At 35.9% G+C, this 19429-nt stretch overlaps 3 protein-coding genes across 7 annotated transcripts; all 3 read left to right on the forward strand.

Moving 5' to 3' along the window:
* Window positions 661–3142, forward strand: LOC109711543. Its single transcript, XM_020234660.1, has 6 exons — window positions 661–872; window positions 1002–1058; window positions 1179–1262; window positions 1368–1438; window positions 1701–1894; window positions 2776–3142. Exons 1-6 carry the CDS (start codon window positions 823–825, stop codon window positions 2923–2925), a joined length of 606 nt encoding a protein of 201 aa, XP_020090249.1. The 5' UTR covers window positions 661–822; the 3' UTR covers window positions 2926–3142.
* On the forward strand, window positions 4517–7629 carry LOC109711984 (28 kDa ribonucleoprotein, chloroplastic-like). Of its 5 annotated transcripts, none has more exons than XR_002216740.1 (6): window positions 4519–4906; window positions 5619–5717; window positions 5813–6091; window positions 6202–6337; window positions 6545–6664; window positions 7350–7629. XR_002216740.1 is itself a non-coding variant. In XM_020235382.1 (5 exons), the coding sequence occupies exons 1-4, from the start codon at window positions 4586–4588 to the stop codon at window positions 6319–6321; spliced, it is 819 nt and encodes a 272-aa protein (XP_020090971.1). In that variant the 5' UTR covers window positions 4519–4585; the 3' UTR covers window positions 6322–6337; window positions 7354–7629. The 5 variants fall into 5 exon arrangements, 3 of the variants coding, with proteins under 3 accessions (XP_020090972.1, XP_020090971.1, XP_020090970.1); XR_002216741.1 differs by having other exon boundaries at window positions 7354–7629; XM_020235382.1 differs by lacking the exon at window positions 6545–6664 and having other exon boundaries at window positions 7354–7629.
* Window positions 12328–15058, forward strand: LOC109712131 (blue copper protein-like). The gene is made up of 2 exons (XM_020235555.1): window positions 12328–12493; window positions 14525–15058. The coding sequence occupies exons 1-2, from the start codon at window positions 12328–12330 to the stop codon at window positions 14842–14844; spliced, it is 486 nt and encodes a 161-aa protein (XP_020091144.1). The 3' UTR covers window positions 14845–15058.

Raw genomic sequence — 19429 nt, forward strand, 5'->3', positions numbered from 1 at the left:
AACGGAGACGGACTGAGGCGACGGAGACGACGTCGGTGGTGACGAGGTGCGTCACAAGGGGATTGACGTGGCAGTCGTCAAGGGCGGACTTGGGCTCGGCGACGGCGACGGCGGACGGAACGACGGTGGTGTGGGCTCGGCGGCAGCAGCGGGGGAGGGAGGAGGCTGGCGCGCGAGCTCGCGTGAAGAGGGGAGACATCGGAGGACTACCTCGACCTTGAGCTGACGGAGAGCTTGCTCCGCCCTGCAACTTCGGTGACGAACGGCGGCGGCGGGTTCGGCTTGTGGAGCGGAGGAGGAGAGGGGGCAGCGGCGGCGGCTCGGGTGGGGGTGGCAGCAGAGCGGAGGATAAAGAGAGAGGAGAAAGAGAGAGGAGGAGTTCTTGCGGAGGCGGAGGAGGGGCTCGGCGGCGGGCTCGAAAAAAGAACGAAAAAAAAAAAATAACGGAAGAAACGAAGAGGAGAGAGAAAGAGGAAAGAGAAAAAGTAATAAGGGTATTTTGGTCAGTTTACTAAAAAAACGGACCGAATCTGTAAAAACGAAAAAAGTGATCCGATTTTGCAAAAGCCCAAAATAAGTGAATTTTTTATGCAAAAAGGCCTTTTGTTATTAAACAAATCTACAATTATTTTAAACAGAAACTCAATCTAGAAATGGCCCACATCTGATCTAAGACTCTTTTTCTCTCTCCCTTTTTTTTTTCTTTTCTTTCTTATTTTCCGCACCCATCTCCTCTTCTTTTTGCCTCAGGAAAAGTTCTCATCCTCAATCCTCTCTTCGACAACCCAAAATAGCAAAGAAGGAATTATTGCTACTCAATCAATGGAGTCAACATGTGTTGCAGTACCTGATCCTATCAAGGGAGACGCAAAGTATGTAATTCCCACATAAATTTTACTTTTCTTTTATAATCTTTTTTCTATGCTTGTAGATGTCGATGTGAAAATTATAATCACAATAGAACCAAACGGATAATCGGTAGATCCTTAATTTTGGTGTAGAGGGACAGATTCTTCAAGTACAATTTGTGATCAGGAGCAGGGACAAGATGAGTCCGAGTATGTCCTTTTCATTTTTATAAAAATTTGTCACTATATATATATGTTTTTCCTTTTCCTTTTCCTTTTCCTTTAACTAGTTTGAGTTTGTGTTAATTGGATATAAATTTTCATGACTAGATGGGTTATACTGGACAAGAACTCCGATTTCGGTCCGGTTTTATCAAACAGTCGCAATTTCACTTCATCTAACATTCCTTCATGGTGAGTATATTGAATTTGGGATTTAATGTATGTTATTGTGTATATATATATATATATAATTTTGTTCTACGATTTATCATGTGAAGAGTTTGTGGTTTATTGAAGGGCTAGATGGATGCTTGGATCCATAATTTTCCTGGCCATACCTCTTTATAAGAAAATAAGGACCGCGGAAGGTAATTTAATCATCTATATCCTAACTAAAAGTGTTTTTTTTAATCTTTTTTGCTATTTGAAGTTATATATATAGTGGCAAGAAAATAAATATATATGGTCATTTTCAGACGCATCTCTCCCTATCTTTAGATTTCATCTCGCAGTATATTAAAATCTGTGCTGAGGATGGTGCAGTTGAATAGATATGTTTGATAGAACGATTTCTCATAATTGTGGACATGCAAGTGTTTGGTTCAATTGTTGTTATTTATTTTGTGTTAGATGAGGTGGAGACGACTGCAGAGTCTGTGATTGTGGTTGTAGAGAAGGTGGCCGAAGTGACGGAGAAGGTGGCAGCCAACATTGCCAATGGACTTCCCGGTGATGGCAAAGTTAAGACCGCGGCCTTGAAGATTGAGGACATTGCTGAGCAAGTAGATAAGGATGCGGAGAAGGCTGAAGCCTTCATTCGTAAGGTATTCAATTTTGATAAAAGTAGGCCGATATGTGGCTTGTTTCTCTTTTGTAACTTGATAAAATGTGTGATATGTGTTAGTTGTAGTAGACATTGCTAGTTGAATAAGTTTTGTTTGGACCAGCTCATAAACCTTGGCTTGGGTCTTTAGTAAGTTTTGTTGCGAGACAAATTCATTGAATTTATAGCCTGCAAGTACTCTACCATCCGCCAAGCACACTTTGTCGCATGATGTTTCTGTATAAATAAAGTAACGATACCAAGTGATAGAGTCGCATATCGACTCCACAAACTATTCTGTTTATATATGTTCGGCGTAAAGTCCAAAACCCCCCACATGCTGCAAAACAATCAATTTTTACATCGAAATTTCTAGTTCATAATCTGAATGATGAAAGCTTGATTAGCCCAGTTACAGAGTGCTATTTAAGTAGTGAGGATCCTAACATTTTTTACCAATTTTTTCAATAATATGGTCTTCTGGCAGTGTCTTTGGTAAAAATATACAGAGGCCTGATAGCTATAGGTCATTATTTTCGTAAAAGTGTATGAGATTTCCAAAACTATAGGTCTTTTGAAGTACATCACTTAGCTCCTCTTTTTTCTTTTTTCTTTTTTTTTTGAATTTTTCTTAGTTTTCATTTGATTTGATTTGCAGTAATCTGAACTGAAAATTGCAGTAACGTTAGCTGTCACTATTTTCAAAAAATTTGCAATTCTATATGCTAAGAACAGGAGAGAGTCAGCAAACTAAGATTGAAACTACTTTACTTTTCAACTTTCAATTTTCAATTTGGGCAACTATTTATGATCTTGTTGGATTAACTGAGACCTGTAACTTTGTCAGATATATCAGGTTAACTATTTTCCTTTCTATGGCAGGCTGATGAGATAGAGGGAGAGGTCGACGCGTTGATGGAGCCTATTATTGAGGAAGGAGAGGTGATAGAGAAGGAGATCGAAGAAAACAAGGAGGCAGATCCGACGACAGATCAATCTAAAGCAACTTCTGGAGCAAATGATCAGAAATGATTAATGCTCAATATAGACTTGGATCAATTATGTGAATATGTTTCATTCCAGTTAAATTTCATGTTTTCTTTTCAAATATTTGTACATATGGTCTGTACTGCCTTTCCGCAAAACTACTGCGTGATAATACACTATGTATTAATACAGTGGCATAATGGAATTCGGATTCGGATGCAAGTTTCGGATCTGATACAAGTTATTGGTGTGCCATTTGAAATCCCAGCAAACATTTTAGGCATAGATCTAGATATGAATAGTAGTGTATCATAGTTTACTGGCTTATTGTTTGTAAAAGTAATGCTTTTCATGCAACATACCACATTGGATCTGAGGATGACCATATCCTGTTGTGGTGACCTGATTTCTTTTCTATTTTTTTCTTTTTGTTTCTGATGCAACAGTTTTGTATTGTTTAGTTTGCTCGATTTGCTCAAAAAATTAGTGAAATTAAAGCACAGGGAAGTTTTTTTTTTTTTTGAGAGAAAGGTAGCATGTTATCCGCTTCGTTTATTTTATTTAGAAATAAACTTAACTGAAAATGTAAATCAACTAAGATTCGAATTGGAGACCTTAGGTATCAACCACCAAGTCTTTTGTCATTTGCGCTAGGGACGGTTGGTCACAGGGAAGTTATTAATCGTAGCATTTGAGGGTAGGTTAGTAGAGAATTTTCCTTTCCTTTTCTGTATTTTTCTTTTATTTTGGTAAAGAGAGCTCAAAGTCTAATTTACTCACAAAAAAAAGTAGTTTACTCCTTCCTGAAAAATAAAGTACAAAAACTATATATATATATATAGCCCTAGGCCTACATATATATTATAGTACCAAGGTCCGGACTATTCAGTGATTGGTTTTCGATCTTAGGGCGTTCAAGATCATGATCGCATACCGTTAAAAAACTGGATTGAGGAGTAAGTTTAATTTTCAGAAATAAAATTTTATATGTTTTTCGACCATAGTTCTACTTTGATGATGAAACTATTTAGCATTGTCAATTTTCAATGGCTATATCATGACAAGATTTGGAAGGTTGTAACGAGCTTTGTAGAAAGAATCTAAATTTCTTCAAAATTTTGCATAGAAATATACTTTAACATATATAAGATTAGCGTTAAATTCTTGGTTGATCTTGAATTTTTAAAAGTCCCTTAACTCAAATTTTCAATAATTATTCAATTCTTCACGTTATTCTTGAGTATAATTTATTTACTAAGTAACGATATCAGAAAAGATACTAAATTTATTCCTAAATCATAGCGGACAATCATAGATGCATAATTTTAACATGTGAATCGTTGATATGAACGCCCGTGAAGATCGACAATAAATACGATTATAATACCGGAGCTCCGCGTCGCAGTACGCTATCAGAATAGTATAGCTAGCCTAAATTTTTTATTGTTTATTTTATAATATATATATATTATAGGTATTAGGTATATATATAAATATGTATGGCGGGTGTCTCTAAATCAGTTACTATTTTTTATATTTTTAAAAGGCTCAAAAAATGTTAAAACCTAGGCGTAAGCCGTAAAGGATCCCTGGCCCATTGTAAGGCTATAAGTTATGCCAATAAAACCCTCACGAACAAGCACTATTGAGATATGGCGAGTTTTTTTTTGTTTCTTGGTTTGTGAGGTCGTTCTCGTTCGAGCTCATGGCGCTTCCTCTGCTTCGTCCTCCTCCGCTCCCCTCTTCTCCCTTCTCCAAAACTTCTCATACCCGACTCATCTCCTTCTCGGTCTCCTCCTCCCCTTCTTCGTCTCCTCAAATCTCCATTGCTAAAATTTGGGGGAGAGGGAGCTCCACTTCCGCGGCCACTTCCTCCAGTAGCTCGACCGCTGAAGCCACTACGGTGACCGAAGTGGATTCCGGTGAGAATCGGAGGCGATTGATAGCTCAGAATATCCCCTGGAGCTGCACCGCGGAGGACATTAGAGATCTCTTCGAGAAGCACGGCGCCGTAATCGACGTCGAGGTTTTGGCTCCTTTTACTCTTCTAATTTCTGGAAATTTTGATTCATTTGGGGCGTAATCTTTTTCCCCCAATTTGAATTGAGAATCTAATTGCTTTTATATTGCGAATTTTAGGTGTATATCTCCATAGACTCCATTTTGGTATCAGCATTGTAGGGTTATGCCACTTTTCAATAAAAGAAAAGGCTTTGTTTATGTGCTGTGTCAGGTTGGATACGGAAGGAATTGTTCTTCAAGAATTTTTTTAAAAAAATAATGTTTTGAAGGTTTTTATTTTTCTGTGGCTATGGTACCTGTGACACCCTAATAGATTCACATCAGATGAAAAAGAAATTGTGTATGGAGATATATGAACCAAGGATTGAAAATTTGAAATAAAAGTAAATTGAGTTTAAGTATTTTAGATTGGTGCATCAGGCTATACGCCTGATCGTTCTTTTTAGAATCTGTTGTTTTGGCACAAGTTTTTTTGGTTTAAAGAAAAACAGTTTGAAAAAGTTCAATCATACGAAATGAATTTTTTAGGTTCAGAGATTTCTTAAGATAAAGTTGGTAAAAACTGCTGATTTTTTGTTGTCAGACGGGTCTCAGTGGGCTGAGTCATTACAATACCAAACAAGGTTTTAATTTTGACACTTACTTATGAAGTAGATTTGTAATTGTGATATGTAAGGCCAAATATTTGATCAGTTAAATTGTATTAATCTGCCCAGCTTTCGATGTACAACAGCAGTAAAAACCGAGGATTGGCATTTGTAACAATGGCTTCAGAGGAAGAGGCACTTGCAGCCATTAATAATCTGAATTCCTCTGTAAGTACTTTTAAGTTACTAAATTTTCTGTTAGGATTATTCTTTTTCTCGCACCATTTTTAACCTTTTGCTAGCTACATTGTTTAAATATATAGGAATTAGATGGTAGAATTATCAAAGTGGAGTTTGCGCGGTCTTTAAAGAAACAACCTGCTGCACCAACAGTTCCTGTACAAAAGTACAATGTATTTGTGGGAAATCTGTCTTGGAGAGTGAGGTCTCGAGATATCCAAGAGCTCTTTAGTGCTAACAGAAACGTTTTGTCTGCTGAGGTCATCTTTCAGAGCAATCCGAGGAGATCAGCAGGATATGGTTTTGTTTCCTTCGCCTCAAAAGAGGAAGCGGAGGCTGCAATAGCTACTTACAATGGGAAGGTAAATTGGATCCGTTTGTATGAAATTGTCGCGCTTTAGTTTTTGACCTCTTAATTTGTGCATTTTAGATGTGAGGATGTCCTTGCAAGTAAATAAACATGTTGTGGCAGAGATTTATGGGGAGACCAATCCGCTTGGTACTTGGTAAATTACATGCTGATGATTCTGGAAAGGAGCCAGATGCAGCCGAGCAACCTGAGGAGGCACCGAATGAGCTAAGTGTTAGCTGAGTGGCATCAAATTAAGGTAGTGATATTTTGTCTGAATCTGTACATACCAATCATTTCGTAAGTTGAAAATCAATAGCTTATATTGTTCCACTATATTTTTGATCGATAGTAGACCTATCATTCTCTATTTAATAGCTATGACATGATTTATTATCTGGCATGCAGAATTTGTGCAACTAGATGTTTATATTGTCTAATTTTGCTGCTGTTTGCTTGATGTCAGTATAATGAACACAGATTTGTTCACCATCTATGAGACCTGTAGTAGATGAAGAGTACGTAACATCTGCCATAGTTCCTATACCCCAAAATTCAAGAAATTAGTTGCATTACACTAGTGCAGGTGATGATTTATTGATCTTTTACGTTTGGGAGTTGCATTTGCTAATTTTCCTCAATTTTGATAGCAAGTCTGGAACTGTTTGAATAACTAAAACTAAATTAGCACTCTAGGACCTGTAGAATTATCAGTTCTTTTACTACAATAGAAACAACATTAGGTCCTACTAGTTATGTCTCTGTCCTCAGCTTTTTGGAACTTCATCCTCTTCATCCGTGGAAGAGAAAGATATTTGACATCATGTTCATCTAGTTCAGAGGACAAGTTAGTAAGATTTACCACAGCAATTCAAGCGAGCATAGTTGCCATTTGTCTAGACCCCAATTCCCAATTGGGGTCTCTCTGTTTAATTGAACTATACATTAGTTAGGGGTTTCCTTTTGCTTCCTGGACTCATTGAACTTGAGTTCCTGATATGATGTAGAAAAAGCAGTTGTTTGTCCTTGTCCAATGATGCATTTCTGCCCTATTGTCTTCCGTAGATTGAGGCTTGATTACTAACAAATCCAAAATAAAGTTATTCCTGGATTTCAGTTGAAATAAAATGTGCACAATATCAATTTAATGAAGCTCATACACTGGATATTTGAATGGTTTCATATGTCTACTCGCTCCTTTTAAACACAGACTAGGCCCAGCCTCCTAGGTTTTCTAAGTCACTGAATATGCTTTCTGACATGAACTTAAGGTAGGTTAACTTCGCGAAACACCTTGGCGGGACACTATCCGAAGATGCATTAGGGGAATATAATAAGCATCAAAACCTGCAAGATGGCCTGATAAGTAGCATTTGGATCATTCTATTATTTGGAAATGCTAGTGAAGATGCAGAGGGAAACACAATTGTATGATGATTATTGCCCTGCAACTTAATGATATATTTGACTTTTGTAATTGTGTTGTATCCTGCTGAAACTGCGTAAATCTTTTATAATGGTATGGCTAGTTTCTAAAATATCAAGTGAAAATCTTGTGGTCCAAACCAAGAGAAAGATGAGGAAGGGTCTGAAACCTCCTGCTGAAACCTCCTGGCTGTGACCAGCTGTCGCACTTTCCATGGTGCCTCTGTACATTCTTGGCCCTTTCCTCTGCACCTCGATCGTTCGCCATAACCACCAGCTGCCTTGCAAATCTCATACAACTACAGTAGTGCCTCTGCAGATTCAATGAATCGCGTCTTTCCCTCGCTCGACTTTGCCTCGCTCAGGTCTGCATTACTACGTCTCTATCAGCTTTACAACCTTCATAACAATTCTATGGATTGTTATGTTGTGCCTTGTGCTCCATCAATTCTTCATCATCTTTTTCTTTGTTTTTATTACTATAACTAACTGTAGTCTATTCTTCATCATTTTCTTAGTCTAATCTTGTTCAATACCCTAAACCTAGGGATGTCAATGGATACGGATACCTGGAATTTTATTCGAATCCAAACCCGAACTAGATGGATTTACTTTATGCTAAACGGATATGATTTCAAATATTGATATTAAAATCAAAACCCGACGAATATGGATTCGGATATAGGTTTTCACTGTACCCGACCCGAACCCGAACTTGAATATATTTTACATTATATATAATATGTATATAAAAATTTGATATTATATTTGAATTTATATTTTAAAAATTTAGATTTAATGTAATAAATTTTGAGATATTGAAAAAAAAATAATTATTTTGGGTTCGGATTTTCGGGTTTGGATTCGGGTTTCGGATTTTCGGTCGGGATGAGATTTGGATATGAAATTTTAAAATCCGTCGGGTTTGGGTTTGGATTTGGGTTTTGGATTTGGAGTCGCTTTGTGTTCGGATTTTTGAAAATCTGCCATGAATCCGAACCGGTGACATCCCTAGCTAGACCTTCTAATTTTTTGAACAAAACTTGTTCAATACACTAAACCTTTTTGTTTTATTCTTCTTTTGACTTTTGCATTGTTTTGCTTTGTTTTTTTATCTTATTAGATGCCTCCTTGCCTCACACTTCTTTCGCAAAATTCATCTTACTTGATGAACCTAGCAGGTAATATGCTATATTTCTCTCAAAAAAGAAAAAAGAAAAAAGAACATGTTGGTGATATAATAGCCTGTAACTCGAGTTGAATCTCGGAGTATGATTATACGGGGTTTCCTTTTCATATTAGCTTGGGAGAAGTGGTTCTAGTAAAGCTAAAAATTAGGGCTTGTTTGGTTCAAAAGTGGAATTGGAATGGATAATGAAATAGGAATGAATTGGAATGATAATTGGATTGTCCCACTCTTCCAAAACGTTTGGTTCATTTCTGGATTGAAAATCGAAATGAATTATTTTTATTTTACTATTTGGCTGATACAAAGTAAAAAAATAATAGAATAACATAATACTAATTTTATTTTTAAATATAATTTTATAAAACTATCTAAAATTTATATATAAAAAAAAAAACTACTCTCAAGTTAGAGCTATGCCAAAAAAAAGAAATTTATTTAAAAAATTTTTATGCAAGAAATTAGAAAAAAATGCATAAATTTTTTTTGAATAAAATTATAATAAAAAATAATATATCACGTTTTTTTTTTTTTTTTTTTAATGATGAGAAAAGAGAGAAGATATCGGTATAGGAAGAGAAATGGTGGATAAGATGAAGAAACGTTGGGCTGGGCTTAAGAAAGAGATGAGTGTGGGCTTGGAATTGAAACTTCAATTCGGGTTTGGAGGTCGGAATCAATTTGTAAGCTAATGGACCATTCCCATTCCGATTCGGAATGGGAGTCCCAAACTGATTCTTGTGACCAAACAAAATTAGAAGGATTTGATCAAACCGATTTCCATTCCGGATCCAAAATATACGAACCAAACATGCCCTTAGTGTTCTACTCAAGGATTTAAGTGCCGTGGCACGGGGTCGTGCCGGAAACCTGCCGGCACGGTACAGCACGGTGCGTGCCGAGCCGTGTCGATACGTGCAGGTCAAAAAAAATTTTATGTGCCGACACATAATAGCATGAATTATATATTTTTTTTAACAACAAAATATTCTAACTATTTGTTATGTCTTTTTATCATTTCTTTTGAACTTTATTGAAAAAATTACTTACTAATTTAAAGAATAGAGAGTTTTGAACTGTGATATCGGCACGGGGTCTGTCTCGTGCCGGTATCTTATTGGTACGGTGGATACGATCCGTGCAAATGGGCACTTAAAACCTTGGTTCTACTTTCTCTAGATCGGTCGAATCATGTGTAAACCGAATAATGAAAATTAGCTCGAATGCTTCAAAATTGAGAATATGTTCCTCTGCCTCCGTGTCAAAGCAAAGCATAAAGAGATTTGTCGAGAAACAGTATCCTGCGAAAGCAGTCTGCGGTGCAGTCGCAGTCGTTGGAGGCCGGAGGAAGCGCGTTTGGTGGGTACTGTCTGGAGCGAATGCAACCTTTCAGCAACCAGGTATTCCCTTCCTGCAGTAGCGTCAAAGAAAATCGTTAAAGACACCCTGTTCCATCGCTGCTACTGCCCCCACAAGAAAGGTGTGTGTCCAAACAAACAAAGTAGAGGAGATTTTAAAAAAAAAAATTGTGGAAAAAAGAAAAAAGAAAACGAAGTAGAGGGGGTTAGATAAACAAAAATACTTGGAAGGGCAGTCTGCTCGGCCGCGGTGCTTCTCTACCTTCACCTAACACGCAGCAGAACCCTGCTTGCGCTGCCACGTGTCACCGTGCCTAATTTTTGCTGATCAATAATTTAAAATTAAAATGTGATTTGAACTATCTAAAGAGCTCGCTTAAGAAATCAGTGTCCAAAGTTTATAATTTTTTACACGTTGGTATCGACCGTCTCTAGTACAAGTGACAAAAAGTTTGGTGGTTAGTTTCTGAGGTCTTAAATTTGAATTTTAGTTGATTCATATTTTCAGCTAAATTTATTTTTTAAAAAAATAAACAGAGCGGGTAACATATTATCTTTCTTTCTAAAAAAAAAAAATTTTTTACACGTTGATATTTTAAATATCAGTAAAATTTATAACCTTTTTAGCAGAAAAATAATTATAGATGAAGATGTGTGCTAAAATGACCTTATGTATAGTTGCGCGGGGCTCGATACACTTTTACCTGGGTGGTTGGTAATTGTGTTTAAGTATAAAAAATATTTTTGGGCAAGAGATGGGACCTCTAATACGGATTAATTAATTAGGGTGTACGCCAGATGGAGTTGTTATTGGTTATTACCAACTGCATTATTTCAAACCACACATCCATGGAGATTAATTAGGTGGAACAAATAAATGATTTTTCTCCTTTACAAATGAAAGGTAACAGGTTTAAGTTACAAAATCCCTCATTAAGTTCTCCTACATATATAGGAATAGAAAACAAGAGCCTAACTAGCTAGCTAGCTACTTACACCACTTAATATATACTACTACTAATCCACTATTAACTAATCACAAGGTCAACTAATTATTAATTTTCTTTCATTTAATTTAAATTTAGATTTTGAATCTATTAAAATATTTGATCAAAGTCTCTTTTTTTTTATTAAACAGAAATATACCCTATTTGAAGTATTTGATCAAAGTTTTAAATATAAATATGTAATTTTTGAATAATAATAATTGTTTTATATAATATAATAACTCCATCTGTTAAATGGTCTCTGGTGTGGTCAAGTTGACTAGGCGCTCACATTTATTCGTTTGTTTAGACAAGCCATCATCCATTAAATAGCTAGTCGTAGGATTAAAGAAAAAAGAAGAAGGGGCAGTTAATGAAACTCGTACAAAAGCTACATATGTGATCAGTGAAAATTCACGGGAACATATATTATATTAATTATATCATGTGTTTGATGAGCCCTACCATGTGTCATCATCGTGATAAATAAAAGAGTTACTGCTCATCAGTTCATTTCGCCACCTAAAAAAGAAAAGATAAAAAATAAAAAAGGAGATGCGCAGTACACGGCCACCCACTGTGGAGTGTTTCCTAAGGCATCCTCACCGATTACATTACATACTTAGCCACCGTTTGATTGGGGGTTAAGGGGTGGAATAACCCCTTAACCCCCAATTTATACCCAAACACCACTCTTAAGGGGTGGGGTTAGTAAATCCCACCCCAAACCGAATTAGTGGGGTTTACTAAATCCACTTTTCCTCCCAACTTTAATCCCGCACGCATTCCGAGCCCTCATCTTTTTCTTCTTTATCAATCATTAACCCCACTCCCCCTCCAACTTTAATCCCGCACACATCCCGAGCCCTCACATTTTTCTTCTTTATCAATCATTATCTTCTTATCCCACTTACTCCAACCAAATACTTTTTTTCACTATTCTAGACTAACTCCAACCTCCAACGAAACATAAAAAAATTTTAACACTATTTTAACCCTGAACTTAATCCTATCTCTGGAATAGCTATTTTTTCTTAACCCCGAACCAAACGGTGGCTTAGAAAACTGAGTAAAGTGGCGCACAAAAGAGAATAATAGATATATCACGTACACAAAGTGGACCGAGTCCTACTCACTCCAATTAAGCCCCCTCACCAACTTTTATATAAACCACCCTTTACCCTCTCCTCTCCTCTCCAAGTGCACACAAACAACCTCTCTCTACATCTCTCTCTCTCTCTCTCTACACATATAATAGAGTTTTCTTTCTATATATCGATCATCTGAATTGAATATGGCTTGCTATACTGCTTTGGCTTTGAGTGCACTTCTCCTCATGAGCTGCGCCTCATGGGGCTCGGCCACCGTCTACACCGTCGGCGATTCGAGTGGCTGGACCACCGGCGTAGATTACACGACTTGGACCAGCGGCAAAACCTTCGTGGTTGGCGATAGACTCGGTTTGTCCTTCTACCTATCTGCAGTAGCTGTTTAATGCATTCGAGATTGTATATCAAGATCATTATAGGAAGTTGTGACCGGCCGTCTCTAGAACAAGTGGCAAAGATTTGGTGGTTGGTATTCGAGCTTTCAAATTCAAATTCTAGTTGACTCACATTTCCAGTTAAGTTTATTTCTAAATGAAATAAACGAAGCGGAGAACGTGTTACCTATCTCTTAAAAATAAATAAATAAATAAATAAATATAGGAAGATGGTATGCTTTTTCAACGACTACAACTTTCTACAACTCATGCATTTGAAAGGGTAGTATCCCCTGGTGATACTAGCCATATCTAATGCGACCGCTGTTTAAAAGTTTGATTATTGGTATCCAAAATTCACTACAACAAAAACGGTCTATAGCGACACTTTTAAATGTCGGTATAAGTCAAAAAAGTGTTGGTGGCTAAATTTACCGACACTTTTGAAAAGTGTTGCTATATGTGGGGTCGCTAGGTATATAGTGACAATTAAAGAGTGTTGCTATAATCTAAAAGAGTGCTGCTAATTTACCAACATTTATTTAAGCATCTAATAACCGCCGGAATTCTACCTCGTTGGCTGCGGTGGCGGAGGAGGACGAGAGGAAATGATCTTCGTCTAGGATTTCAGTCGATTGAGTGAGGGAAAAAGAAAAAATGATAATCGATTTTTCTTTTCTTTTTCTTTTCTTTTTCTTTTCTTTTTCTTTTCTTTTTGTAATCGGGCCGAATGGGCTAAGTGGAGTGGGTTGAGTAGAGTACTCTTTTATTTTTAGTTGGATTGGACTTTATATTTATGCATTAGTAGAATTTTTTTTAAAATTTTGGCATAAATGTGACACTTATACAAAAGTGTCCCAAACATGTGTCGCTATAACCTAATTCTGTTGTAGTGATTTTAAATTTGAAGTCTAAGAAAAACGAACAGAAAAAATAGTTTCATATATATATATTTTCCTAATGGTAATAATAATAATAATAAGTTCTTTGCGATTCACACTCATCTGCCAATACGACATCTGTGTACTTTATTCAACAGTTATTTTTTGCAGTAGAATGGAAAACATTAAAATGAGACTTTTATTTTTTAACCTTAAGATCATTAATTGTAGACGATATTTTTATTTGTCAAATATTTAGTTACAGATAAATACAGTCGAAAGTAAAACAGAAGTAGAGTCACTCTTACTTTTGATGGAATAGTTCTCTCTCTTTGATTTATGTAAATGGAGGATAAAAGCAAAAAATATGAGGAGATTTATCTATATAGACAGAGTAAACTGTTTTAATTTGCTACATATTTCTGAGTAATTTAAACTAGATTTTTAAAAATATCTAGTCTAATATATCTACAGCTTTATAGTTGGCCTATTTTACCTGCTCAAGCGCCAATTGGCCTTAATTTTATTTCGGGGCCGAGGTTGGTGGCCTAACCCCAAACATCAGTCCAAACACTACCTGATTAGCATTACAAAATACACTACCAATTAAGTTGACTCATTTTGACTACTTCGAACCCTCCAAAACTTGCAATCATTCTCACAAACCACACCTAACCATACTAATAATTATAACAATTTATCACCCATCAATTCTTGATCAAGGATTAAAAACCCTATATTCTTTTTTAAGTATTGATAAAAATTATATAAATATATCTGAAGTATGGACTTTTTTTTTTTTTTAATTTCACTATCTAATCTTTTCCTTTATTTGATTTGAGTCGGACGATAATATTTTTACTTCTTAAATATATTATTTATCTTTACGAATTTAGTTAGCATACTTCATGTAATTTTCGTAACTATAAATATATTAAAGTAAAAAAATTATCTTAAACTTTAAAGTGGAAGCACCACAGACTAATTCAAATTAAACAAATTGAAAAATTATGTAGAAAATTCAAAATAGTTTCTATAGTTTAGATAAGTTCAACTCGTTATTACTTTAAATCAATTTTTAAACCGTTTTTTATCGGATTGGATATTTGGATAACATGGTATCGAAGCTAATTCTAAGCTGAGCTCCGGCGACTACAGCTCGTGCTCGACGAGCAACGCGATCAGCAGCGACAGCAGCGGGTCGACGACGATCCCGTTGACGACGTCCGGCACGCGCTACTTCGTCTGCGGCGTGGCGAACCACTGCGGCGGCGGCATGAAGCTCGCCGTCTCCGTCGCCTCCGGCTCCTCCTCCTCCTCCCCTTCCACCCCTTCCACCACCTCCCCCTCCACCACCTACAACACTCACTCCTCCGCCGCCACCGCCACCGTCGTCGCACCCGCTTTCTCGGCAATGCTGGTGGTTTTCGCCGTGAGCCTGCTTTAGGCCAGGCCAGGGTAGAGACAGTGCTCGATCGTTCTCCCTATCCTATCCTATCCTCTCTTTTTTTGAGTTTTGAGGCATTTGCTTAATTTAATCTTTTCATGTACTTAGCAGTTAGTTAATTACATCATTGTATTTGCATGGTTGTTATATATTATGGTGGTTATGAGTGTTATGACATAATATATATGTATGTTGAGCTTTTATTTATTAGTAAGTCTATAGAAAATCCTCACGAATGGTAATTTTAAGTTAAGATAAAGTTTATACTAAGATTTCTAGATTGCGAGAGATCATGACACGTTTTAGTGATAAAATTAAAGGGTATGATTCTTGACCATTTTATATATATTGATACTCTTTAGTTGCAGCTTTGGTTGGGAAAGAGATCGGATTCGTTTGGTTGGTAGTGAGTTAGTGACACAAAAAAGCCATGGGTTGGGCGTTTGGTATAAATTACTTTTTGAAGATGAAGTAAAAGTAGGGGCCCTTGTGTGAGTTGGTGGATGCTCATCATGGAGTAGTTCGTACGTAATGATATATATATATAATAATAATGATAATAATAATAATAATAATAATAATTTATCATCATGATGGAGTTGTTGTAAACTTTTTTGACTTTTTTTTTTTTAACTATCCTTTATCGACCTTTAATAAAATACTAATATTTTACAACTAATAAAGTTTTTATAAACCTTTGTAATAAATTTTATAATAATAAATTACTAAACAATGTAATTTGATTTATTATAACCGACTAGAATATTATTAATAGTACCAAGTTATCGACCGAAGCCTTGAAGTTTAGGGTAGGTGGAATAGTATAATATAATCTAAAGGATGGAATAGTATAATATAATCTAAAGGATAAAAATACTCAAAACAATAGCTGTAACGATGAAAAATTTGATAACACAAGTGCTCGACATCGATAGCATTATAGACTTTATAGCTGGACTTTGATTTATTATAACAGTACAAATTATTACAATAAATTATATATTATAATAATTTAATTTTAATTAAATTAAATTATATAATTGAAAAAAAATAATAAAAAGTAGAAGAAAAGGTGCCCCAAATGCTACTCCAAATGCTAAGGGACAAAAAAAGGGTAGTTGGTATGCGAAAAGAGTGGCTCCAAAGAGTCCAAGTGTAAGTGTTGGTCTTAAAAGAAAGGAAGATAAATAATAGGCTAAATTACATAAAATTTTTCTGTCAAAATTTGATTTTTTATTTTTCTTTCCTGTCATTTAAAAACTTACACTTTACCTTCTTATAAAATAAAAAAAGTTCACAGAAGGGTACGGTGTGTAAAATGACCATTTTGCTCCTCACCATTTTGGTCACCTCCCTCATCTTTCTCAACCGCGGCCTCGATAGGCCGCGATTTCTCTCCATTTTCTTCTCCTCCTGCACCCTCGCCGCCCCTCGATTTATGCGACAGTAGGGAGAAAATCGAGGTTGGCGTTGATGGAGAGGTAGGCAAGGGCAACGAGGGCGAAGGCGAAGCGGCGGAGGAGGGTGAAGGGGATGTAGGCGAGGGCTAGGGCGAGGCAGTGGAGGAGGGCGAGGGCGAGGCAGTGGAGGAGGGCGAAGCAACAGGGAAGGGGGCGGAGGGATATTTTTGGTATAAAAAAATATTTTATAACAGAATCCTAACGGATCACTAACGGTAGGGAGTGAAGTGCACATTTTTTATTTTACAGGAAAGCAAAGTGTACGTTTTTAAATGACAGGAGGGAAAAGTAAAAAATCGGGTTTTGACAGGGGGTATTTTTAATTAATTCTTAAATTTTATTTTATTCTGGTCATCTATAATATAAAAATACTATTTGTAAATCTAAAACTAAGATTCAAATTTTACTTCATTCCATATTTCCAAAAGTTTAGACACCTATTTTAAAATTTTAATATTAAACAAATTTAATAAGACTCGCATAAAAATATTCATTTTTGAATGAGTAAGACATAATGTATAGGTGGCATTACTCCTATAATCTTTTTTAAAAATAAAATATGCATAACAGGTTGAAACACTAAGATATATATCTTGATAGATTTTTTTTTTTTTTTTTGTTGGTACTTAACTTAACTAATGACAAGGATGTCCAACCTAATTGCATGTCTTACAATTTGAATCCTAATACAACAAATAAAAGTTTGAGTCCTAAGATACAATCCTTAGAATAGTATAGGAATCATTTGTGTAGTTTAACCCAAAAAGAAAAAAAAAATGTAGTGAGGAAAAGGGTATTCACAGGAATTCAAAGATTTTTGTTCTTGATTTTACTTGGTGGCGAATCATGCGCTTTTGGAATCAGCATTGAAAACTGATTAATTGTATTGATGTAAATTGCCCTAGAGAAGATAAGATTCTGCCCACCTAGGTACATCACATTTCAAACCAAACAAGCTGGCTGGCAATGGCAATTATATGTAACTTTTTGTTTATAGATAGGTTAGGTCATGAACAGTTCTAACGAAAGCGGCAAAGAACTTGATAATTGATACTAAATTCATTTTTGAAAAAAATGAACAAAGCATGTAACATAATGAAGACGAAGCAGGTAGGCTCTCTGAATTTTTAATGATAAGCGCAATTTCATTGAGGAACTTTATTTATTGAGATAGTCCAATTTGCTGTATGATTTATCGGATGTCTGAATTTTAATGGATCATTTCAATATAAAAAATTTTTGCTCAAATTCAACACCGTGTTAGATGACGGATTTATAAAGAGTCAAATAAAGAAGAATGAGGCTCTCCTCATTCAATTTCTTTTCTTTCCTAAAATTTGCTACTCTGACGATCCAACCAATTTTTTGATAGAGACAAAACTGATACGTAACAGTGAGGCTCCTCTCCCCACTAAATTTTATTTTTAATTAAAAGTCCTATTGTGTAAGGAAGCCCTTTTAGCTTAGATTTATCCCTAGGCAATTATATCCCATATTAATTAAGTTTCTACGCACTTTTCGCCCTTGTTTGATTGGGGGTTAAGGGGTGGAATAACCCCTTAACCCCCATTTTATTCCCAAACATTCTAAAAAATAGGTGAGGTTAGCTAACCCCATCTAACCCCACCTCAAATAAATTATCCCGGGTTAGCTAACCCCATCTAACCCTACCAAACTCTAACCAAACACTATTTTCTATTCATAATAACCCACTATCTTTCTTATCACACCTACTCCAACCAATCATTATTCTTCTTTATCAATCATTATCTTCTTATCCCACCTACTTCAACCAAACACTATTTTTCATTATTCTAGACTAACTCCAACCCCCAACCAAACACAAAAAAACTTTAACCCCACTTTAACCCTGAACTTAACTCTATCCCTGAAATAGCTACTTTTTCCTTAACCCCGAACCAAACGGAGGCTTCAAGAACATACAATAGAATACTAGATATTTATTTTTCCCAGTAAAACACATCATAAATACTCATCCATGATCTATATATTATCCATTTGGTAGCTAGGGTTATCTTTTATGTGGACCAATGCATGGATGGTTTTTGCTGATTATATTGTATATTTGTATGTGCTTTGTATCTGCTGTATAAGTCATATACCTATAATTGGGTTCATTGTACGATTTGTATCTGATAAAGTCTCGGGCTTTTTTTGCAAATAGCCCCCTGATTAATTTTATTTTTAAAATTAGCCCTGTCAAAATTTTATTTGCAAAAATGGCCCTGGCCCCGCCACGCAAGCGCCACGTCAGCGCCACGCGGGCGGGACTGGGCCATTTGTATAAGTTGAACACGGTGAACCATTCACCGTGTTCAATACAAGGTTTTTGTATTGGACACGGTGAATCATTCACCGTGTCCAATACAAATACCTCCAACTTAGCCAAAAATGACTAAGTTTTGAATGTTTGTATTGGACACGGTGAATCATTCACCGTGTTCAATTATTTGTATTGGACACGGTGATTCATTCACCGTGTCCAATACAAATACCTCGCAGTTAACCATTTTGTATTGGACACGGTGAACCATTCACCGTGTCTAATACAAAAACCTTGTATTGAACACGGTGAATGGTTCACCGTGTTCAACTTAAACACATGGCCCAGCCCCGCCCGCGTGGCGCTGACGTGGCGCGGACGTGGTGGGACCAGGGTCATTTTTGCAAATAAATTTTTGATAGGGCCAATTTTAAAAAAAAAATTAGTTAGGGGCTATTTGCAAAAAAGCCCGATAAAGTCATATGCCTATAATTGCGGTTGCTGGTTCAACCTACAAATGACCCGTAAAAGGAAATAAATTAATACTTTACATAATCTACATCAGCGCCAGTGTGGAAACTACGTACATACGGAACGTAATGGCCGACTTAAAAAAAAAAAAAAAAAAAAAAAAGTGAGGTAAAAACGTGTAGAAATTATATAATCTATGCACCATTTCGAACTGTTTATCTAATCTTTCAAAAATTTAATTTTGTTATACAATCTTTTAATTTATTTAATTTGAATTAGTCATTGATATTTCAACTTTAAAATTTATATCTTATGCAATTATAAATTTATTAAAGTAAGTAATTTTAAAGTCAAAGTATTGTTGATAGAT

The sequence above is a fragment of the Ananas comosus genome, linkage group 6, assembly GCF_001540865.1.
Source record: "Ananas comosus cultivar F153 linkage group 6, ASM154086v1, whole genome shotgun sequence".
NCBI lineage: Eukaryota > Viridiplantae > Streptophyta > Magnoliopsida > Poales > Bromeliaceae > Ananas > Ananas comosus.

What these genes read in the sequence shown, in the direction of transcription:
- LOC109711543 (XM_020234660.1), top strand. Translation starts at nt 823, where the DNA reads ATGGAGTCAACATGTGTTGCAGTACCTGATCCTATCAAGGGAGACGCA. An exon ending in CAGGGACAAGATGAGTCCGA is followed by an intron (nt 1,059 to 1,178) that starts GTATGTCCTTTT and finishes TTTCATGACTAG; the next exon opens with ATGGGTTATACTGGACAAGA. An exon ending in TCATCTAACATTCCTTCATG is followed by an intron (nt 1,263 to 1,367) that starts GTGAGTATATTG and finishes GGTTTATTGAAG; the next exon opens with GGCTAGATGGATGCTTGGAT.
- LOC109711984 (XM_020235382.1), top strand. Translation starts at nt 4,586, where the DNA reads ATGGCGCTTCCTCTGCTTCGTCCTCCTCCGCTCCCCTCTTCTCCCTTC. An exon ending in TTAATAATCTGAATTCCTCT is followed by an intron (nt 5,718 to 5,812) that starts GTAAGTACTTTT and finishes TTAAATATATAG; the next exon opens with GAATTAGATGGTAGAATTAT. An exon ending in TAGCTACTTACAATGGGAAG is followed by an intron (nt 6,092 to 6,201) that starts GTAAATTGGATC and finishes ATGTTGTGGCAG; the next exon opens with AGATTTATGGGGAGACCAAT.
- LOC109712131 (XM_020235555.1), top strand. Translation starts at nt 12,328, where the DNA reads ATGGCTTGCTATACTGCTTTGGCTTTGAGTGCACTTCTCCTCATGAGC. An exon ending in CGTGGTTGGCGATAGACTCG is followed by an intron (nt 12,494 to 14,524) that starts GTTTGTCCTTCT and finishes ATGGTATCGAAG; the next exon opens with CTAATTCTAAGCTGAGCTCC.